At 47.7% G+C, this 24,189-nt stretch overlaps 1 protein-coding gene across 1 annotated transcript in view; it reads left to right on the top strand.

Annotated features, from left to right (window-relative positions):
• golph3 (golgi phosphoprotein 3) overlaps positions 1-24,189 on the top strand; it is a 126,531-nt gene that overhangs the window by 52,146 nt on the left and 50,196 nt on the right. The window contains exon 2 of the mRNA XM_038790711.1: positions 23,814-23,945. Within this exon, the coding sequence (XP_038646639.1) occupies positions 23,814-23,945 (132 nt within the window). The remainder of the gene's footprint in view (positions 1-23,813; positions 23,946-24,189) is intronic.

Here is a 24,189-nt window from a genome sequence, read left to right on the forward strand (position 1 = left end):
AGCTGGGAGGGTCGTCCAGTATGTATATATCAGGAGATTGGGGCCAACTTGGCCAAATGTCAAGCGGGCTTCAACAGGGCCAAGGCAGTGCTCTTTAGGAGCAAGATTTGATTTGAGATGCTGTACCCGGCAAAATGGTTTCATTCCAGAATAAAGAACATTACTTTAATATGCCAGAGGAGGTGAATGGTTTGGGGGAGAACTAATGTTGAGAATGTTACAGTTTTGATTGTTGATGTTTTTGTAATTTAAGTGTTTGGAGGTGTCATGATTGCATGTGTTGATTTTTTAATTATGGTTGATGTTGAGATTTTTTTCTCTCTCACTGGGAGAAAGGGGGCTTCAGTAAGAGGGGGTTTGGGTTTGTTGTTTCCAAATTGTACTAATTTTTGTGGAGGAGTGAGTGGAAGTGTAGTTTGGGTAATGTGGGTGGGGTTCTTAAATGTGGTTTTCCAAACCAGATTCACCATGCTAGCAGGGATGCTAATAAACGGAAGCAGTGGTGGGGGGGGCTGCAGTAGGTAGCCAAGGAGGGGGAGGGGGTATTGAGGGGTGAGGCAGGGTGCCAGGGGTGGGGTGGTTTTCTTTGTTATGGGGAGAGGAAGGGTTTAATTGGGTGGACGTTGGACGGATGGAGCATTCGAAGAGGATGGAAGATCGAGGAGAGGAGTGTTGGGGGTAGGGGGAATGAGAGAATACTGGTGACGTATGGGTCTTTGTGGCTAGGTGTAGGTGGGAATGGAGGCGGCGGCTACTTTGTGTAGGCATCTGGGAGAGAGGGAGTGTCCCTTCTTCTCCCATGTGCATCGGGTATACTCCCAAATAGATTTTTTCATGATGGGGAAATCGATATTCCCGGGAATATGGGGGTGAAATATAGATAGTTATCAAACAATGTGCCACATTATGTGGATGTGAGGTTAGAAACGAGTCGCGCCCAGCGGCTCCTGTGGAGGTTAAATTTGGCACATCTGGTGGACTGAAAGTTTTGGAGAAAGTAACCTCTGCCATAGAGAGGCAGCACGGTAGCATAGTGGCTAGCACTGTTGTTTCACAGCGCCAGGGACCCGGGTTCAATTCCTGGCTTGGGTCACTCTGTGCAGAGTCTGCACATTCTTCTGTGTCTACGTGGGTTTCCTCTGGGTGCTCCAGTTTCCTCCCACAAGTCCCAAAAGACATGCTTGTTGGGTGAATTGGACATTCTGAATTCTCCCTCCATGTACCCGAACAGGTGCTGGAATGTGGTGACTAGGGGCTTTTCACAGTAACTTCATTGCAGTGTAATGTAAGTCTACTTGTGACACTATTAAAGATTATTATTATTATCTGTGGAATCTAACCAGAATGAGGTTTCGCCCTCCATATTTTGGGAAGCGTGATGGTGGTGATTAGAGGGGAGGTAATTTCATAGAAGGCTCACAGGGACAAGGTTGGGAGGGTGGAGAGGCAGAGATGTTGTCGATGCTATTTTGGAAGTTGTCCAGCAGTACTCGGTGGCCATGGTAAAAGAGCTGTTAGCGGAGCGATAGAGACTGCAGGTGGAGTTCAACTTGGTATCAGTAGGGAAGGCGGTGAACTAGCTGTGTCACTCATTGGGTGTTTTCTACGAGTATGGGGTGAAGGCCAGCCATCTGTTTGCTCACCAGTTGAGATGATAGACAGCTACAGGAGAGAGAGCTCCTGAGCAAAAAGAGCTGAACGCCAGAGGGAATGTAAGAGTGACTGCCCTTTACCTCAAGGCAGCATTTGACTGAGTATGGCATCAAGGAGCCCTGGCAAAGTAGGAGTCAATGGGAATTAGGGGGGAAACCCTCTACTGGTTGGAGTTATACCCAGCACAGAGGAAGATGATTGTGGTTGGAGGTCAATCATCTCAGGTTCAGGACATCACTGCAAGATTTCCTTAGGGGAGTGTCCTAGACCTAACCATCTTCAGCTGCTTCATCAATGACCATCCTTCCATTAGAAGGTCAGAAATGGGGATGTTCACTGATGACTGCACATGTTCAGTGCCATTGGCGACTCCTCCGATATGGAAGCAGTCTATGTCTAAATGCAGCAAGATCTATTTAATATCCAGGCCTGGGCTCACCAGTAGCAAGTAACATTGGCATCACAGAAGTGCCAGGCAATTACCTAATAAGGTGGTTGCAACAGCAGGTCAGAGGCTTGGAATTCTGCAATGAGTAACTCACCGCCTCACATCCCAACCCTGTGCACCATCTACAGGACATAAGACAAGAGTGTGACAGAATACTTACTCTCCACTTGCCTAGATGAATGCAGTTCCAACAACACTCAAGAAGCTTAAAATCATCCAGGCAATGATCATCTCCAACAAGAGAACATCTGACCATCACTCAATTCCATTGAATGAATCCCCCACTATCAACACCCTGGGGGTTGCCATTGACCAGAAGTTTATCTGAACTAGCCATATAAATACTACTGTGGCTATAAGAGCAGGTCAAAGGTTAGGAATCCTGCAATTTGCCTTCTGACTCCCCAAAGCCTACAAGGCACAAGTCAGGAGTATGATGGAATACTCCCCATTTGCCTGGATGAAGGCAGCTCCAACAACACTCAAACTTGACACCAGCCAGGACAAAGCAGCCCACTTGATTGCTACCCTTTCCACAAACCATCAATCCCTCCACCACCGATGCACACTGGCAGAAATGTGTACCATCAACAAGATGCACTGTAGGAACTCATCAATGTCCCTTAGACAGAACCTTTCAAACCCATGCCCACTATCATCTAGAAGGACAACTGCAGCAAGCACCTGGGAACCCCACTACCTGGAGGTTCCCCTCCCAAGAAACCCACTATCGTGACTTGGAAATATATTGCCATTTCTTCACTGTCGCTGGAATTCCCTCCCTAACAGCACTGAGGATATATCTACACCTTCGGGACTGCAATGGTTCAAGAAGGCAGCTCACCCGCACCTTTCTGAAGAGAAAAGTAATAAATGCTGCTCTAGCTACCAACACCGACATCCCATAAATGAATAAAAATATCCAGTGTTTTAGCTTCACCAGGTTGACACCTCATTTTTAGCTAAGCCTGGCGCTGCTCCTGGCATGCCGTCCTGTACTCTTCATTGAACCATGATTGATCCCCCTGGCTTGGTGGTAATGGTAGTGGAATATGTAAAACCATAAGACACAGGAGCAGAATTAGGCCACTCGCCCCATCGAGTCTGCTCCGCCATTCAATCAAGGCTCATATTTTCTCACCCCCATTCTTCTGCCTTCTCCCCATAGCCCCTGATCCCCTTATTAATCAAGAACCTATCTATCTCTGTCTTAAAGACACTCAGTGATTTGGCCTCCACAGCCTTCTACGATAGAGTTCCACAGATTCACCACCCTCTGGCTGAAGAAATTCTTCCTAATTTCTGTTCTGATGGGCCGGGCCGTGGTTATAAATTGTGGCTGTGTACAATTATGTTGCCGCTGATCGTCCACAGCACCTCATGATTGCCCAGTCTTGAGTTGCTAGATCTGTTTGAAAACTATCCCATTTAGCACTGTCATAGTGCCACACACACCATAAAGGATATGCTCAATGTGAAGACTGGAACTTCACCTCCACAAGGATTGTGCAATGGTCACTCCTACCAATACTGCCGTGGATAGATGCATCTGCAGCCACCAAGATTCATGGCATATGCAGTTTAAACTAATGGTGTTAAGTTAGTGCTTACTTTTTAAAATATATATACAATAACATTTGACTCTATTGAACAATGTGAAACCTTGTGGCTCAGCTCTTTCAGTTAATCACTGGGTCTTTGGTTCCTAATGGGATCTTAACAAGTTTGCATTGGAGGCTATTCAGAGAAGATTCATAAGGTTCTGGGATGACGGAATTGTGTTAAGGGCAAATGTTGAGCAGTTTGAGCTTATACTCATAGAAACATAGAAAATAGGAGCAGGAGTAGACCATTCGGCCTTTTGTGCCTGCTCTGCTATTCAGTATGATCATGGCTGATCCTCATATGAGTTAAGAAGAATGTGAGGTGATCTTAGTGAAAAATATAAGATTCGAGGAGGCTTGACAGGGTAGATGTTAAGTGAATGTTTCTCTTGTGGGGAAATCTAGAGCTAGGGGCACAGTTTAAAAGTAAAGGTGTTTTCCTTTTAAGAAGATATGAGGAGGAATTTCTCCTCTCGAGTTTTATTAATCTTTGAAATTCACTACCCTGGAGAGCAATGGAAACTGGGCCACTGAATATATTGAAGGCAGAGGAAGAAAGATTTTTGAGCTAGAAAGAAGTGGAAGGTTATGGGAGGCAGGCAGGCAAGTGGAGTACTGGGCATGATCTTATCTAGACTTGTGGGGAGAAATAGCCTACTACTTATATTGTTATGATCTAGATTGTGGAGTACTCACAGAGACAATCAAACTTTTTTTATGGACATAAGATAATACTTTTCACAAGCTCAAAATGCCCCATTACTTCATAGACAATGGCATACTTTTGTGAAGTGTTTGTGAATGTTGTCCAAACTGCACTAAAATAAGTGATAAGATAACTTGCTTTTGGTGTTGAGTACAGCAACAAATTATGTAGCACCATTTTAATGTAAGAAGTCGTCCCAAGGCACTTTCCAGGAATGATATGAAGCAAAATTGGACACTGAGCTACATAAAGTGAAATAAGTGCAGATGATTAAAAGCTTGTTCAATGAGTTAGGTTTTTAAAAGTGTCTTAAGAGGTGGAGTGGTTTAGGGAAGGAATTCCAGAACTAGGGACCTTGGCAGCTGAAGGCATTGTCACCAATGGTGGAGCGATTAAAATCACTGTTCGAAAGGCAGAATAGGAAGAGCCCAGATATCTTGAGGGTTGTGACGCTGGAAGATATTGTGAAGCCATGGAGGTATTTGAACGCAAGAAAGAGAGTTTCTGAATTGAGGTATTGCTTGACCAGGAGCCAAAGAAAGTCAGGCAGTGCATGGCTGATGGGTGAATGGGACTTGCTGCGAATAAGGACAGGGCAACAGAGTTTTGGATGACCTCAAGCTTACAATGGGTAGAATGTCAAAGATTAGCCAACAGTGCAATAGGATAGTTAAGTCTAGAGGTGATGTGCACAAATGAGGATTTCAGCAGATACTGAGCTGAGGTAGGGGTGAAGTTGGATAATATTACGGAGATGGAAATAGTGTGTGTCTGTGGTGGCACAGATATGTAGTCAGAAGCTCATCTCCGGGAATAGTCAGGTTCAGCTTTGACCAGTTTCCAGGCTAGATATGGATTTAATAGCTAAGGAATGGAATTTTTAGTGGTGATCCAAGACAGTGCTTTCCTGTTCCAAATGCTTAATTGGAGGAAATTTGAATCCTCACAGCTTGCATTCCTTTCTAGCTTTGTATCATTTGCAAACTTGGATTTGTGTATATCTTTGTCAAAGTCATCATTGCAGATTAGAAACAGCCAAGGCCCCAGAATTGATCCTTGTGGCACTCCATTAGTCACAGCCTGTCAATTTGAAAATGCCCCATTATACCCCTACTCTTGCATCCTGTCTGGTTTACCTGTCCGTTGTCATACTAATATATCACCCCAAATCTGAGAGCCTTATCTTGTGTATAAGTCTTTTGCATGGCACCTCAACGAACACCTTTTTGAAATGTAGAGGTTTCTCTTTATCTTTTCCAGAGGTTTTTTGTGGATGCAGATAGGTATAAACAGGATTTCCCTTTGGTTAAACCATGTTGATTTGTTCTAATCATACTGGGTGCGATTTAGCCGAAAAAGTATCATTTTGGGCACGTTTGTTGGGGTGTTTCGTGCTGTCTGTATTGGCGAGATTACTAACTGTATTCACCTGCACTTAGTGCAAAAAATGAGCCCCCATGCAAACCTTGCCATGCCTCGCTCCCTCGCCGTCTGATTTGCCCGATTCGAGCCCCATCTGCTGACTGTTACCAAGGGGAAGCTACTTTTAAACGCTTCCTCGGTGCTCACTACCAGTCAAGAGACAAGGGTGGCAGCGTGCAGATGCTCCTCGCTTTGACGATGCTGACGTGGCCAGGCTTCTCAATGCCGTGGATGAGAGGCAGGGCACCCTGTTCCCCTGAGGGGGTCGCAGAACCAGTAGCAACAATAGCAATGCCACCTGGGAGGCAGTGACAGCTGCAGTGAGTGCAGGAAGCATGACCAGGAGGCATCAAAGGCCACAGGGCATGAAAAGCGGCAGGTTGCCTCCACCTCTGCTGAGTATCCTGGGAACACACCTGGAAGTAGCAGTGAACCACGGAGGATCAAGAAAAGTGAGGAACACTGAATGTGCACTGGTGAGGTCACTGTCCATAGCTCAGAAATCTGTCACATTAAAATGTTCACCGCTAAAACATTTTGCACCTGATGCATGTGAAGCCTCTGTCATTTTAGTCTTTGCAGTGGGCCTGCCCATACCCCAATCCCCTTTTGCGGCCCCCCCCCCCCCCCCCCCCCCCCCCCCCGGCCAAATCGCTAATCGCTCCTTGGCACAATTTGGTCCAAGATCACAAGCCCCAGATGCAGACTTCGTCAGAAGATGGGTATAAGTGCGCTGTCAGCAGAAAGGTGAGAGTCAGATTTAATCAGAACCTGAGGAACACCAGAGCTTTCCTCGCAGCAATTGGTCATCACTCATGCCAGATAGGGACCCGCTGACAGTACCAACACAGGCCCTTCATCCTGGAATGATGTTACATCGACCATTGGAGGTGGGGGACAGGGTAGCCGGGTAAAGGCTGGGGGGGGGGGGGGGGCATGCTGAGCTGATGGACATAGCTTCGTCTCATGAGAATCTGGACCTCCCTGGTTCTCGCATGTCTGATCTTTGCTGCCGCCTGTCCATTGTAATGGGTCTCAGCCTCGATCTCTGTACCAGCATCATCAGCCAGGACCTCGGTGTGTCTCACTTGTCCCCACCGATCCAACCCGCCGTTCTGGGGTGGTCCTCGAAGACACTGGGGGCCTCAACGTGTTCCAGTATGTAGCTGACATGCACATTCCCAAGCTAGCGGGAACATAGCATGCATGATCCTCAGGCGGTGGTTGCACACAATCTGAGCATTGAAGGCGTGCAACCCTTTCCTGTTAATATAAGGTACGCCCTGATGCCCTGGTGCTTGCAGGGCTACCTGCGGCATCCCGGCAACAGTGGCAAATCCTGCAGCCCAGGCATCTTGGTGGGCCTGGTCCAGGTCAAAATGTCTAGTATCTGGACATACAATGCATCCATCACCTATCGGATGGCGGATGACTGTGAAATGCCAAACAGGTCCCTGCCCGAGCCCTGGAATGATCCGATGGTGTAGAAATTTAATGCTGCAGTGACCTTCACAGCCACCAGGAGAGGGTGTCCTCCTCCACAGGATGCCATGTTCGCGAGGACGTGGAACGGATGCCGTGCTGTCTCTCTGTTGAGACGTATGATGCGGCATATACTGTCCATCCGCTCATTGAAGAACTAACGCCTCCTGGCACTAACTGGCACATTGCTGCCCTCCCTTTCTGTTCCCCATCTCAGCCTGATGGGTAGCCGGGGCTTGAGATTGTGTGGTGGCGCCTCCAGCTTGCTTTGGCCTGACAGTCTTCTTCGGCATCTGCCCGCTTTGGCTGCAACAAGCACAGCAAAGGAAGCGTCCGTGGGATTGACTACAGCAAACATTTTTTTTATCTGGAAGTAATTGGAGAAGGAGAGAGAGAACGACAATCAGTTAGGTCTTCCATCCTGGGACCCCCATGTCTCCGAAGCCTCCCCCACCCTTACCATGACTGTCCCGCCTCCTGAGTGCCATCCAGCCAGCTAATTATGCTGGAAAACTTTGCTGTGCACACTTACACTCAGCCAGATGAGGAACCCCTATGTCCCAAACCTCTGCTAGCAACATTAGGAGGGTCCTGCTCAGCTGCCCTCCGCTCATCCAGACACTTGCTTTTGGCCGCAAGAGGATCCTCAGCGGTGAAGCCCTGCTCTTTAGTGTTTGGTTGTTGGCAGCTGATGCTCCTTGAGCAAGCACGTTGTTCAGGCATCAAAGGTTGTAGGATATCCAGTCCACAAGTCATCCTCAGTCCAAATAGAAAATAAGTTAGTAACAATTGAAGAACAATTAAATAAGAGAGTATTTTTTGCTACACCGGTTTAACTAGTTTTGTACAAATTAAGGGAGCAACGTGATTAAAATATTGAATTTAGAAGTGTCTACAAGTAGAATATCTCCACCTCAGAAACATGACTGACAGCAGAAGACGGCTAAAAGTTGGAGCTGAGTATAAAATGTTTTCAAACATAGATCAATAAAAAGAGTTGCCGGAAGTTGTTTAATCCAATATGTATAGAAAAGCTGGATTTCACAGTGTATAAGATCGGGACTATTTGTAGAACTGAATAACAATAAGGATGGCAAATTATTAACTGGTAGCTGTTATAGGGCAACACATTAAGAAAGCAGATGGGAGAGAAAAAAGGGCTGCATAACACCAGAACGTATTAATTCATTCAATATCGGATGGATCGTGGCGGCTCAAAAAGGTTTTGCCATCACCTTCAGAAAGACAATTAGAGATGTGCTCTAAAAGTGACACCCACATCCCAAGAATTAGTTATTAAATACTGATTTATTTAGCATATCTTCTCTATCTAGTATATCTGCCTATGACTTCCTTTTGTCTCCACAAACGGGGATCAGATGGAATGGCATTCGTTGGGGTCTCACAGGGAATTGCTAGCTCCCAGCTGAATGCCCTTTGGTCAGTGTGGTACCCTGGCACTGCCAGCCTGGCACCTTGACAATGGCAACTGGGTGCCAGCCTTGCACTGTCAAGGTGCGCAAGTGGCACTCCCAGGTTGGCAGTGCCAAGGTCCCAAGCTGGCATTTTTCTGCAAACTGGCGATTCAGCTGAGGGTGCCCTGTGCGGATGTTGGGGGGGTGGGAGGACCCTCCCATTGTGTGTTGAGGCTTTTGGGGGGCACGGGTTGTTGCAGGGGTTTGAGAGAGCAGGTTGCCATTTAAAATGGTGTTCTGATCTCTCGCTTCAGGAGTTCCAGCGAGCGGAACTCCTCAGTGCACAAAGCGGGGCTATGTGCGGCCTCTGCAGCATGTTCCCCACTAAGAAAAAAGGGCAGCATCGTAACATAGTGGTTAGCACAGTTACTTCACAGCTCCAGGGTCCCAGGTTCGATTCCCGGCTTGGGTCACTGTCTGTGTGGAGTCTGCACGTTCTCCCCATGTGTGCGTGGGTTTCCTCCGGGTGCTCCGGTTTCCTCCCACAGTGCAAAGATACATACATAAATACAAACTTAGAAGATAGGAGCAGAAGGAGGCCTTTTGGCCCTTCGAGTCTGCTCCGCCATTCATCACGATCATGGCTGATCATCCAACTCAATAGCCTAATCCTGCTTTCTCCCCATAGCGTTTGATCCCATTCTTCCCACGTGCTATATCCAGCTGCCGCTTGAATATAGATGTGCGGGTTAGGTGGATTGGCCATGCTAAATTGTCCTTGGTGTCCGAAAAGGTTAATTGGGGTTATTGGGTTAAGGAGATGGGGTGGAAGAGGCTGTGCTTGAGTGGGGTGCTCTTTCCAAGGGCCGGTGCAGACTCGATGGTCCGAATGGCCTCCTTCTGCACTGTAAATTCTATGATTATACGATTTCAGTTGTCTCCTATTGGCTCACTTTATTTGAAAATTGCATTTCGTAAAGCCACTAATGCTTCCACATGCTCAACTATTCAAACTGCATGGTTGGATTACTTTTGTTGAAGGCATATCCAGTGATTCTGCACTGCTATCTGTGGCTTAGTAGTGGCACACTTGCTTTTTGAGTTAAGAGGTTTTAGACTCATAGCCTACACCAGGTACGTGAACACAAAATCTAGATGATGACAGTCCAATGCAGTCTGGGAGAGTTCTGCACTAGTGGATTTAGTTCTTTCGGATGAGACATTAACCAAGATTTCCACCTGTGTCTGAAGCAAACCTAAAAATCCCATGGCACTACTTAAGAAAGAGTTTGGGAGGTCTCTCTGGAATTAGCCAATTTTTATCCCTCAACCAGAATCAGAAACTCTACAGAGTGGCTAGTCAGAAGCTTTTTCCCACATCAATTACTATGGGCCATAGGTTTAAGTTGCGAGGGGCAAAGTTTAGAGGAGATGTGCATGGGAAATTTTGTACACAGGGTAATGGGTGCCTGGAACTTGCTGATGGAGGAGGTGGTCGAAGCAGCTATGATAGTGATGTTTAAGGGGCATCATGACAAATACATGAATAGGATGGGGATAGAGGGATACGGACCCCGGAAGTGTAGAAGGTTTTAAGTTAGATGGTCAGCTGTCCTCAGACGTAGAGGGCTGAAGGGCTTGTTCCTGTGTTATACCTTTCTTTGTTCATTGCAGGAGGAGGCCATTTGGCTCATCAGATCTGCACTGGCTCTCTGAAAGAGCATTCCACCTGGTCCCACTCCGCTGCCATATCCCCGTAACCTTGCACACACTTCCCCCGGCCCCAAGAACGTCTTCCACATATGGAATTTCTACTTGCAACTCCCTGATCGAGAATTTTATCTTTTCTAGTTTCAGGAACAGGCCAGGTCTGAGAGCCATTTCGAGGCCCTGGATAGTGTTGCTAACTTCCATCCTACCAAAAATCTCCTCCTGGTGATCAATGAGGTGCAGTCCAGGGCGTCTGTTCTGTTTTCTGTCCAGAGATCTGGATGCTCTGACACCCGAAGACCGCCACAGATGGGCATGACTCCATCTCAACCCCCACAACCCTGGGCATGGCCTCAAAGAAGGCAGTCGAGAACTCCCCGAGTCTGGAGTATGACCAGAACATGAGTGTGATTGGCCAGGTCCCCCTGACACCGCTCGCACTTATCCTCCCCCTCCAGGAAGGACACCCCCATGAGTGTCTTAGTAAGGTGCGCTCTATGCACCACTTTGAGCTGCATCAGGCTTAGGCCAATGCACAAGGAGGTGCAGTCTCTTTCCCCCCCCCCGCCTCACCCCAATTTCTGGCTGGTTTCTGAGTTGGCCGTAAATGTCGCCACACTTGTCCTCCCCTACCCAGTCCAGCTCTACCATTGTTTACAAAAATGTGACCTGGTATCTGGGGGAATATTTTTGTCTCCTTGCAGAGAAAGTGCGCAGTTGCCGGGAGTGTTGAGGTGGTCAGCGCCCAGAGAGACGTTCCCGTGTAGGAGGCTTCCTTCATTCGGACCCAGTCCCCCTCCGGTGTCCTCAGCCACCCACTCACCCTCTCCGCAATTGCCGCCCAGTGATAGGATAAGAGGTTTGGTCGGGCCAGGCCTCCCACGAGAAGACCTCGCTGTAAAATGGTCTACCCCCACCAACAAAAGCCATAAATAGTTTGTCGGTCCTGGTGAAGAAGGATTTGGGGATGAAAATCTGAATATGAAGCTGAACCAAGGCAACATTTTAATTTTGACTGTGTATCCTTTCTGCTAGCGAGAGAGGGAGGGAGTCCCATCTTTGCAGGCCCCTCTTCACTACTTCCACCAGGCTGGAGAGGTTCCACTTGTGGAGCAGCATCCATATGTGTGCTACCTGTTTACCCAGGTACCTGAACTTGGTTTGGGTCACTTTAAATGACTGTTCTTCCAGCTCCGCTCCTCCTTCTCGGTGGTTTACCGGGAAGAATTCACTCTTCCCCAGGTTGAGTCTGTAACCTAAGAAGGCACTGAACAGCCTAAGGGTTCTTTTATCATTCCAGGGTGTTCAATACGTAGAGGAGCAGGTCATCTGCATGGAGCGAAACTCTGAGCTCCCTGTCCTTTCTGCGAATGCCCGTCCACCACTCTGTCAATCTGAGGGCGATGGCCAGAGGCTCGATTGCCAGTGCGAACAGAAGCTGGGATAATGGGCACCCCTGGCTCGTTCCCTTCTGCAGCCAAAAGTACACTAAGCTGGTGGTGGTTGTCCACATACTCTCCTTGGGAGCGCTGTACAGGAGCTTCACCCATGCAGTGAACCCGGCTCCAAACCCAACTCGGTCAAGCACCCCCATGAGGTACCTCTATTCCACTCGGTTGAAAACGACCATCTCCCAGAGAATCCAGAGGAAACCTCTTTTTAATAAATTTAGAGTACCCAATTCATTTTTCCAAATAAGGGGCAATTTAGCATGGCCAATCCACCTACCCTGCACATCTTTGGGTTGTGGGGGCAAAACCCATGCAGAAACGGGGAGAATGTGCAAACTTCACAGGGGCAGTGACCCAGGGCCGCGATTGAACTTTGCCACTGTGCTGTCCTTGCATCCGGAGGAAACCCATGAAGACACATGAGGCCAGAATTGAACTCTGGTCCCTGGTGCTGTGAGACAACAATGCTAACCCACTAAACCACCATGCAGCCCTGCGGGGATTAGAAGACCTCAGTCGATGTTCTCAGACGTGAGCCACCTTTTGTACAACCGCTCAGCTAATGGCTGCCACCGCAAGTCGCTTTTCTTCGTATTTTTACTCCCTCTGCCAATTAAGTTGAATTTGTGCTCTCTGGATCTTGGTGCTTGCTCAGTTGAGTGGAAACATGTTCTCACTATCTACCCTGACCATACCCCACAGGATCTTGAATACCTCTATCAAGTCTCCTCTCGGCCTTCTTTTCTCCAGGGAAAACAGCCCCATCTTCTCCAATCTATCCCCATATTGCTTATCACAGGAATAATTCTTGTGAATCTCCGCTTTACTCTCTCCAATACCTACACACCCGTCCTAAAATATGGCACCCAGAACTGGAAGCACTACTCCAATTACGTTTAACTAGTGTCTTTTTAAAAGTTTAGAGTACAGTACCCAATTTTTTTCCCCAATTAATGGGCAATTTAGCGTGGCCAATCTAACTACCCTGCACATCTTTGGGTTTGTGGGGGTGAGACCCACGCAGACACTGAGAATGTGCAAACTCCACATGGAGCCGGGGTCGAGATGCGGCATTTATGGATTTTCAAAAGACATTTGATACAGTGCCATACAACTGACTTGTGACCGGGGTCGAGATCGAATCAGGGTCCTCATGGCTGTGAGGTGGCAGTGTTAACCATTGCGCCACCATGCAGCTCCGCCCTAACTAGCATCTTACATACAAGTTCAATATGACGTTACCCTTATTCTCAATGCCCATATTAATAAAACCTAGGATACTGTAATCTTTATTAACTGCTCTCAATTTGCCCTCCCATTTTGAATTACTTGCGTACGTATACACCGAGCTTCCTCTATTCCTGCATCCCCTTTAGAGTTTCTACCTTTATTTTGTACTGTCTCTCCATATACTTCCTGATAAAATGAATCACCTCATACTTCTCTGCATTGAACTTCATCTGCCACTTGGCTGTCCAATCCACCATTATGTCCTTTTGAAGTTCAAGACTACCTAATCACAGTTGACAATGTTTCCAATCTTTGTATAATCTGCTAATTTTGAAACCATGCCCTGAACACCACAGTCTAGGTAATTTATATCAGGAAGAACAAGTGTCCCAATACTGATCTGTGAGGAACTCCACTACAAGCCTTCTTACTAGCTGGAAGAACGGCCATTTATCACTATTTTGTTTCTCATTGTTCAGTCAATTTCTTATCCAAGTCCTACTTTCACTTTTGCTCCATGAGCTGGAATTTTGGTCACAGGTCAGTTGTATGGCACTGTATCAAATGTCTTTTGAAAATCCATAAATGCCGCATCAACAGCATTGACCTTATCGACGACCTTTGTCACCTCAAAAAAGCTCTGGCAAGTTAATTAATGATTTTCCCTTAATAAATCCATGCTGGCTTTCCTTAATTATCTTGTGCTTGTCTAAGTGACTATTGATTTTGTCTCGAACTATAGTATTTCTACCTCTGAAGTCGAACTGACTGGTCTGTTGTTGCTGGCTTTATCCTTGCACCACCTTTTGAACACGGATGTTACATTAGCAATTTTCCGGTCACCCCTGTACCTAAGGAAGACTGGAAGATTATCACTAGCACCTCCTGAATTTTTCATACTCACTTCCCTTAGTATCCTTGGGTGCATCTCATCAGGTCCTGGTATCATAGAATCACAGAATTGACAGTGCAAAAGGAAGCCATTTGACCCATCGAGTCTACACCGGCCCCTGGCAAAAACACCCTACTTAAGCCCACACCTCCACCCCATCCCTGTAACCCCACCTAACCTTTTTGGACACTAAGGGCAATTTAGCATGACCAATCCACCTGACCTGCACAACTTTGGAATGTGGGAGGAAACTGGAGCACCCAGAGGAAACCCACGCAGACATGGGGAGAATGTGCAGTCTCGCCTAGACACTGACCCAAGCTGGGAATCGAACCTGGGACCCTGGAGCTGTGAAACAACAGTGCTAACCACTGTGCTACCCTGCCGCCCGATTTTAAGTAAAGATAGTCTTTCTAACACCTCCTCCTTAATTGTAAATTCTTCTAGTGTATCATAGAAATGTTACAGCACAGAAAGAGGCTGTTCAGCCCATCGTGTGTATGCCAGTGGGAAAAAAAGCTAGCTGCCCATTCTAATCCCACCTTCCAGCACCCGGTCCATTGCCTTGCAGGTTACAGCACTTTAGGTACAGATCCAGGTACTTTTTAAAGAGTTTTGTCCTCCACCACCAAACAAGGCAGTCCCATCCAGTTTCTCCTCTCTCACCTCTGAGTGGATAGCATGCTCTTCCTTTGCAAAGACAGATGCAAAGTACTCGTTTAGTAGCTCCGCTATTTCTCCTGCCTCCATGTGCAAGTCCCCTTTTTTAAAATCCCTAATCGGCCTTACTCTTTTGCCACTGTTTTATTATTTATTTGCTTAGAGAAGGTCTTGGGATTCACTTTTAATTTAGCTGTCAGTCTCTTTTCATGCTCAATCCTTGCTTTACTTATTAAGTTTTTTCACTTCCCCTCTAGTTCTTCTTTATGAAACTTGATTCTCCATTGTATTTTCTGCCTAATGTTTGTTAAACGTGTACCTCTGGCAGTTTTACATCTTAATTCAGGCACTTTCTGAATAGATTGAGACGGGGATTTATCAGTATTTATGTTCCTCACAGAAATGTACTTATAGTTCTGCGCTGTGAAGTTCCATGGTAACAGAAATGGGAACTAGTAGTGCTTATTTTGATATATAAAGGTTTTTTGTGACAATCTGAGGAATGTTATTAATTTTGGATTAATAAATGTGAATAAATCTTAGGTGCATTTTTTCGTTCAGTCTATTCATGGGCTTGAAAAATTGCTCAGGGAGTGTGGGGGGGGGGTGTTTGTGAAGGAATAGATATTGATTTTCAAGTCTCTATGGATTCCAATGTTCAGTGTCACCTCCTGTAATAAATGTATTTTTTGGTCTTGAAACTTTTTTTGTGCAACTTAAAACATTGATGCAAAGTAAAAGTTCCTTCTAATAATTGATTATCAATAAATATTTTGAGTGTTCTTGTTCTTTTATCTGTCTCCACTGTAAGATCTCAAACTTTTTGCAAGTGCAGGTTCTTTGTATGAGGATTTAAGAAAGTTTGCTTACTGAGTAACCGCAACAGTCTGCATTCAGTTGTCTCTCACTGTTTGGATAACTTCATTGTCAGCATCTCTGGTTTGATCATCAGACTTTGCTTCCTTTATTTTCCCTACTGCAGATGTGGTGTGTTTGCCGAAAGATGATCCAGGACAACAGAAATTATGGAATCATGAGCTATCGTGTAGAGCTTAATTGATGTGTTGCCGCATTGAGTAAAGTCCATTGTCACTCAGCAATGGCAAAGGACTAAATAGAAGTAACAAGGCATCTCTGAGGCCAGATAATCTTCAGCAGCTTCATCAATGATATTCCTTGAGTTTTATGGCTAGAAGTGAGCATGTTCACACTGTAATACAATACAGAGCTCCATTTGTAACCAAAAAGCAAACGAATGCCATCTTTCGGTTGTTCAATCCTGTTTTAGGGATCTTTGATGAAGCACTCCTGCTTCTCCAGGTTCACAAACAGCCTTAAAAAGGCTCTTGAACCTCTCGGTATTCTAGATCTACTTTCAACTGCTGGATTTCCTGAGCCCCAGAAACCTGGAGAAGCAGAAGTGTTTCATCAAAGATCCCTAAAACAGGATTGAACTTCTGTATTCTGACTCCTCTTTGTTTGAGATCCGACCCACGACAGTCGTGTCAAGAGCAAACTTGTTGATGGAGTTGGAGCCAAATTTCCACACAGTTGTGTGTGTGTATAGGGAATATAATAGGGAGCTAAGTAAACAGCCTTGTGGGGTCCCGGTATTGCGGAGCATCGTGGAGGCGGTGTTGTTTATCCTTACTCATTATGGGTCAGGAAATCGAGTATCCAGTTGCAGAGGGTGGATCCAAATCCTAGGTTTTGGAGTTTTGATGTGACCTTGGCTTAGATATCTTGGACCGTGACATTATGGAGACTCTGGATGTTTAAAAATGGAAGCCATGACATGATTCTGGAATTCCTGGCCCCGTTTCTGGTGCCCCCAATTTTCATACTACTTCATGTGGCTAGTGGTTAAGGTCTGGCATGCACTTCCTAACAGTGTGGTGGAGGTAGGCTCAAGTGAAGCATTCAAAAGAGAATGAGACTATTATTTGAAAATAATGTACAGTATTATGTACAGTATTATGGGGAGAAGGCAGGAGTATGGTACTAAATGAATTGTTCATTCAGAGAGCATATGCAGACACGATGGGCCAAGTGGCCTCCTTCTGTGCTGTAATGATTGTGAAATAAAGAAGTCCTTGAAATTGCAAGAAATAAAAGAACTCTTCAAAAAAAAAACAACATCTAAAAAAGGAAATGTCAGTATTTTGTCCATTAGTTCAGAGCTGAAATGTTTGTGAGATCACTTGAGGGCAGAAGAAAGAAGGTTTATATAGATGTAATTGGACATCAAGGTAGTTGCAAATAGGCTATAGTGGATATGTGAGGATGCCCTGTGCAAGACATACTGTTATACCAGAACGTTTAGGAGTAGCTATAAGCAGAGCTGGACTCTATCTAGATCGTGGATGATTTTGAATATCTCAAAAAATCTCCTCCCATCCCCTCCTTTTCTGAGAACAAACCCCGCTTTTCCAATCTATCCTGGAATGATTAGTAAACCTTTTCTGCTCGATCTCTAAAGTTTGACATCCATCTCAAGTACTACGTCCAGAATTAGACATTAGTACAGTTGAGCCTGAATCAGTGATTTAATAAAGGTTCACCAGAACGTCCCTTGCTTTTGTACTCAATGAAGGCTATGATCCTGGACTTCCGATGGCGGCTGTGGAGTGAGCGGTCACACATTTGGTAACTCCCGCTCAAGGTGGAATTTTTTGATCCTTTCCCCGTCTGAGTGGTGAAATGTTTGGATGGAAAGAGATGTAGGAGTGCCAGGTGAAAGTGTAACCCCTCTGGTGTGGCTGGTGGATGGATCCATGAACTAGGAGAGGGTCGAGAAAAAGGGAGCTGTTGGAGCAGGAGAGTCCTCGAGGTGCGCAACAGGTTACGATGGAGGAGGGCAAAGGGCCTGCTCTGCCTGCACAGTGGTCAACGGACAAGCTAGTGGACTTTTTAAATGGTAAGTTCAGTCAGCAGACGAGGAATGCCCTGAAGGAGCTGGCCACGGTGGTCGAGCCATTCAAAGCTAGTATTGAGAGAGTGGAGCAGAGGCTGGGGTCCCAGGGCTGGGCAATCCAAAAAGTGGAGGAGACGGTGGGAGAAGCACGAGGAGCAGCTTGCCACATTGGTAGCCGAGGTGGGGGTGATGCGGGAGACCCAAAAGAGGTTGAAGGAGAAGGTGCAGGACTTGGAGAACAGCTCCAGAAGGCAAAATTTCAGGATCGTGGGGTTGCCCAAAAGCGTCGAAGGAGCGGAGGCCGGCACGTATGTGGTCAAAATGTTGGAAAAGCTGATGGGGAAGGGGGCTTTCGACCAGCCTCTGGAGTCCACTGAGCGTGATATGGCGCTGATAAAGTCACAGACGGGCCAGCTGTCAAGGGTAATGGGGCGGTTGCACCGCTTCTTGCGGGCCTCACGGTAGCATGGTGGTTAGCATCAATGCTTCATAGCTCCAGGGTCCCAGGTTCGATTCCCGGCTGGGTCACTGTCTGTGTGGAGTCTGCACGTCCTCCCCGTGTGTGCGTGGGTTTCCTCCGGGTGCTCCGGTTTCCTCCCACAGTCCAAAGATGTGCGGGTTAGGTGGATTGGCCATGCTAAATTGCCCGTAGTGTAAGGTTAATGGGAGGATTGTTGGGTTACGGGTATACGGGTTACGTGGGTTTAAGTGGGGTGATCATTGCTCGGCACAACATCGAGGGCCGAAGGGCCTGTTCTGTGCTGTACTGTTCTATGTTCTATGTTCTTGGACAAAGAGAAGATTCTCTGGTGCATGTGGCAGACGAGGAGGAGCACCTAGGAAGGGAACAAGGTGTGGGTGTATCCAGACCTGGGTGCAGATCTGGTGAGGAGGGTAGGGTTTAACCAGGTCAAGACTGCCCTCTTCAAGAAGGGAGTGAAGTTTGTAGTGCTGTACCCGGCCCCCCTCTGGGTGACTTTGCAGAATCGAGAATATTATTTTGGTACGCTAGAGAAGGCGATGGAGTTTCTGAGGGACAATGGATTGGCAGGAGAGGGAGGACATTGAATTTTTGAGGAGTTGTGAGGAGGTTTTGTTTGGTGTTCTTGGAAATCTTTTTCCCCTTTTGAAATCTTTTGGTGGGTTTGGTGACGGGGTGTTTTGGGAGCATCAAGGATGACTGCACCTTTTTCCGTTTCTTGGGGAGTGTGGATGGGGGTGGGGTGGGGGAAGAGAAATGGGGGGGGCAGGAGGTTTGGAAGCCTTGGGCGTAGGGTGCCATGCTAGCTGGGCAGGCTAGTTAACGGGAGCACAATGGGAGGTGGTCAGGAGGCAGGCGCAGGGGAGGAGGATGTGGCTGTTGTTTTGTTTGGGGTGTTGCTATCAAGGGTGGGGCTGTTGTGGCGCAGTTGGAAAAGGAATGATGGTAGTGGACATCCGAGGATGGGCTGGGAGGGTTGTGTGACACGGGCCGGGGGCAGGTCCAAAAAGGAGTATGGTTGTTTGGCAGGGGAGGGTGAGCCTCCCTCATCAGGCTGGTCACGTGGAACGTGAGGGGGCTGAATGGACCAGTCAGATGGTCACGTGTTCGTGCACCTGAGCAGTCTGAAGGCAGAAGTGTTTTTTTTAACAAGAGACTCCTTTCAAGATTGGGGACCAGATGAGGCTGAGGAAAGGATGGGTGGGGCAGGTGTTCCATTCGGGACTGGACATGAAGACGAGGGGAGTGGTGGTGCTGGTGATTAAACAGGTGGCGTTCGAGGTGGGGAACATTAGTGGCAGATTCGGGGAGTGGAGGTTCGTGATGGTTAGTGGGAAGCTGGAGGGGATGCTGGATTTTCTGAGGCGGGTGTTGGGGAAGATTGCTGACCTGGACTCGCACCAGTTGATATTGGGGGGTGGGGGGGAATGGATTTTAACTCGGTCATTGAGCTGAAGAGGTTTAGAGAGCATATGGGGCAGGAGAGGAGGAGGAGGAGGTCTGGGTGGCCAAGGGCAAAGGCAGTTTCGCATTTCTTCCATGTGCACAGGATGTACTCTCAGATTAACTTTTTTCTGGTGACAGGGCGTTGTTGGCGACTGAGTATTCGGCGATTGTGATTTCCAGCCATCCGTCGCACTGGATGGATTTGTGAGGGGGTTGGGGGCCAACACCTGCACTGGAGGCTGGATGTGGGGCTGTTGGTGGATGAGGAGGTGTGGGAGCGGGTGAGAGTCGCCATTCGGGAGGTATGTGGAGCTGAGCGATATGGGGGAGGTTATGGCCGCCACTCTGCAGTGATGCAGGGGGAGTTTATTTTATTTCAGGCAAATGGGGAAAAGGCAGAATCGGCAGAGATGGCGAGGCTGGTGGAAGAGATTCTGAGGGTGGACAGGAGGTACTCCGAGGTAGGGCTGTTGAGTGGAGAGGCTCCAGATGGAGTTTGGATTTGTGTCCGTGGGGAAGGTGGTGGGGCAGTTGCGGAGGAGGGCAATATATGAGTATGGAGCGAAGGCAAGCAGGATGTTGGCCACCAGCTGATGAAGCAGGAGGCGGCGAGGAAGCATGGTAGCGTGAAGTATGGAACGGGAATGGTGGTGCTGGATCCGCTGGGGGTGAATGGGGTGTTTGAGGATTTTTCTAGGAGTTTGTATGAGTCGGCATTCCCGGGTTGCCGCCTGTGGCTTCAAGATAAGGGGCTGTCAATAGGGGAGGGGAAGGTGTTCGAGGTCTATAAGGAACAGATTGGGAGGGGGCCCTGGCGAGTGACATTAAGCGGATGTAGGAGGAGGAGGTAAGGGTGGAGGTGAAGGCCGGGACATGGGAGGAGGCCCTGTGGAGGGTAAATGTGTCCTCATCGTGTGCGAGGCTCAGTCTTGTTCAGTTTAAAGTCGTCCACAGGGCGCAAATGATGGTGGCGAGGATGAGTAAGTTCTTTGAGGGAGTAGAGGACATGTGTGCACGGAGAGACTCTCAAATCATGTCCACATGTTTTGGGCATGTTCAAAACTGAAGGGGCTCTGACGGGTTTGCGGACATAATGGGCGGGATTCTCCCGCAATCAGCGGGGCGGGCCATACCGTCGCCAAAGAGTACCGTGAACTCATCTGGCATTGGGCTGCCCGACAGGTGCGGAATCCACTGCACTTCGGCGGCTAGGCGCTGGAGTGGTTGGCGCCGCGCCAACCGGCGCCGAAGGGCCTCCGCCAGCCGGTGCGAGTTGGCGCATGCGCAGCGTGTTCTGGGGCATGCGCAGAACTGCTGCCGTGATTCCTGTGCATACGCAGGGGGTTTTGTCTCCGCGGCGGCCATCGTGGAGCCTTAAACAGGCCTGCATGGAGGGAAAGAGTGCCCCCACTGCACAGGCCCGCCCGCAGGTTGGTGGGCCCTGATCGCGGGCCAGGCCACCGTGGAGGGAACCCCGGGGCTGGATCTCCACCCGAGGACTCCGTAAGCCGCTCCTCAAACCCAGGTCCCGCCGGCATGGACCTTGTCTAATGCACGCCGGCGGGACTGGCTGAAAACGGGCAGCCGCTTGGCCCATTGGGGCCCGGAGAATCGGCAGCCAGTGGCGGGGCGGGATTCACACACACACACGCACACCCTCCCCCCGGCGATTCTCCAACCCGGCGGGAGGTCGGAGAATCCGGCCCAATGTTTGAGGTGTTGGGGGTGAAGGTGGCCCCGAGTCCAGAGGTAGCGATATTCAGGGTATTGGAAGACCGTGGAGTCAGTGGGCGGGAGAGGCCGATGAATTGACCTTGGCCTCCCTGATAGTCTGGAGACGGATTTTGCTTGGATGGAGGGACCCAGAGCCGCCAAAGGCAGGGATGTGGGTCAGCGAACAGGCAGAATTTATTTTGTTTGTTTATGCAAATGCCAGAATAAAATCTTTTTTAAAAAGGTTAGGATCCTGTGTGCCTTTCTCAACTTGCCCCTGACTAACATCAGAGGATGAACTGTGGGTGTGGGGGGAGGGGAAGGGGGAAGCAAAGAGGAGAAAGGTGCAGGAAAGGTGGATAAGATTGGGGGGGGGGGGGGGGAATTAAATGTATATTAAGAAAGAAAGAAATGGTAAAAGACAGTTAAAATGAAATGAAAACAAATGGGTCGAGGTGGGGCTGTTCATCTGAAGTTGTTGAATTCGATGTTCAGGCTAGAAGGTGCATAACCGGAAGATGAGATGTTGCGCTTCACTGGAACATTGCAGCAGGCCAAGAACAGACATGTGGGCATGGGACCAAGGTCTTTTGTTAAATTTTTTAATTTTTAGAGTACCCAATTATTTTTTTCCAATTAAGGGGCAATTTAGCGTGGCCAATTCACCTACCCTGCACATCTTTTGGGTTGTGGGGGTGAAACCCACGCAGACACGGGGAGAATGTGCAAACTCCACATGGACAGTGACCCAGGGCCGGGATTTGAACCCAGGTCCTCAGCGCCGTATGTCGCATTACATCCACCCCCCATCATCTGGCCTGGACTTGCAAAATCCTACCAACTGTTCTGGCTTGAGACAATTCACACCTCTTTAACGTGTGATCACCCCCTATCTCTGGATCTGTAATGATTTAATTACCTGCAAATGATCGCATTCCAAGCATTGTTCAGCATCTCTGACTTTGTCTATATAAATGTTTCTGGAACATACCTCCATTCACCTGTGGAAGGAGCTGCACTCCGAAAGTTCGTGTTTGAAACAAACCTGTTGGACTTTAACCTGGTGTTGTAAGACTTCTTACTGTGCTCACCCCAGTCCAACGCTGGCATCTCCACATCATGCCCCCCATACTCATGGGCATTATTCACCCCCCCAGTGAGGTCACCCGCTATGGGGTCTCTGGGGCCCTCCCTCTTCAGGACCCCCACTCCATTTCCCCCCTCCCCAATCTGAGAGGCTCCTTCTTACCTGCCTTGCACCGCCACCCTTCTTTCCCCCCACCCTCCTTTCTTGGATATGGCCCCCCACAGGCCCTGGCCCTTGGCAGTGCCACCCGGCACCCTTGCACTGCAGTGCTCCAGCCTGTTTGGCAGTGCCACCCATACACCTTGGCAGTGCTATGGTGGCAGTGCCAAGGTGCCAGCATGGCAGTACCAAGGTACCTGCATTCCAGAGGGAGGACCTAGGGGCCACACTGCACTATCCCTGACCACACAGGAGCCTCCGATGGCTGGGAAGCCCCTTCCCCTCCTCCCAGGTGCCGTTCCATCTGGTTCAATAATAATAATAAATAATCTTTATTATTCGTACAAGTAGGCTTACATTAACACTGCAGTGAAGTTAGGGGTTGTACGTGGCGCAGTGGTTAGCACTGGGACTACGGCGCTGAGACCCGGGTTCAAATCCCAGCCCTGGGTCACTGTCCGTGTGGAGTTTGCCCATTCTCCCCCTGTCTGCATGGGTTTCACTCCCACAACCCAAAGATGTGCAAGCTAGGTGGATTGGCCACGCTAAATTACCCCTTAATTGGAAAAAAAATAATTCGGTACTCTAAATTTAAAAAAGCACACTGCAATGAAGTTACTGTGAAAATCCCTTAGTCACCACACTCTGTGCCTGTTTGGGTACACTGAGGGAGAATTCAGAATGTCCAATTCACCGAACAAGCACGATCTATCCTGGGTATCATGCTGTTTATACTGTTCATAATTAGCACTTGACGCAATATAAAATTTGCTTGTACCAAATTTCATGGACAGGACAAATTCATGGAGGAATTGGCATTGAAAAGCTATGACCTTGTTAAGCAGATGACCCAATGAATTGCAGATGGACTTAAACATTACCATTTATGTATTTAAGTTTATTGGATAAGTAAACAGAAAATGGGTACAAACTGAAGGACAGCTCATTTTGAGACAAAGTAAAAGCAAACTATTCATTTTGGTAGTTGCAAATGAATTGGTTTAGCAGAACAAATACCATTAAACATATAGCTCCAGTGGAGAAATTTTCAAATCTGAAATTATTTGCATTGGAGACGAGCACTGAGGAGGTACATCAATCCAGGTTTTTAAAATGCTTCCGGGCCCAGAGAATATAGATGAAAGCAACCTGCTTGACTTGAACTGTGACTGGGGAATATATGTTTCCAACATATGTTTAAAGTTTACAAGCCTCAAAAGTAGTATTTATTTCTTCATTTTTGTAGATATGAAACAATACATCATTAGTGCATATGTATTTGCATGTTCAACAAATTTCTTGACAGGAAGCTAACTTTCAGACTTTTGCTTGTGCTATAGGGTTACACGTCATTTTGGAATGACTGCATCTCTTCTGGGTTGCGTGGATGCATGCTGATTGAATTAGCACTTAGAGGACGTTTGCAATTGGAATCTTTTGGGATGAGACGCAAAAGTTTACTAACGAGAAAGGTAAGTACAGTATTGGTGGCATTGCAAATTATGCAGTTTGTTTTGCAAGAAAAATAATGGTGCAAGCATATGTTTCCAGCATATGTAGCAACAAAGTCTTGTGGTCTGTGCACCTTTGGTGGCTCGAGGCAATACCAGGTAGATGGTAGTAATGAAGAACAAATTGTTTATTGGCAACTATCGAGGGAAACTTGTGTACAGGCACAGAATCTCTAATATAGGTGTTAACATTCTGGCTCCCGGG

This window comes from Scyliorhinus canicula, chromosome 3 (genome assembly GCF_902713615.1).
Source record: "Scyliorhinus canicula chromosome 3, sScyCan1.1, whole genome shotgun sequence".
Classification (NCBI taxonomy): domain Eukaryota; kingdom Metazoa; phylum Chordata; class Chondrichthyes; order Carcharhiniformes; family Scyliorhinidae; genus Scyliorhinus; species Scyliorhinus canicula.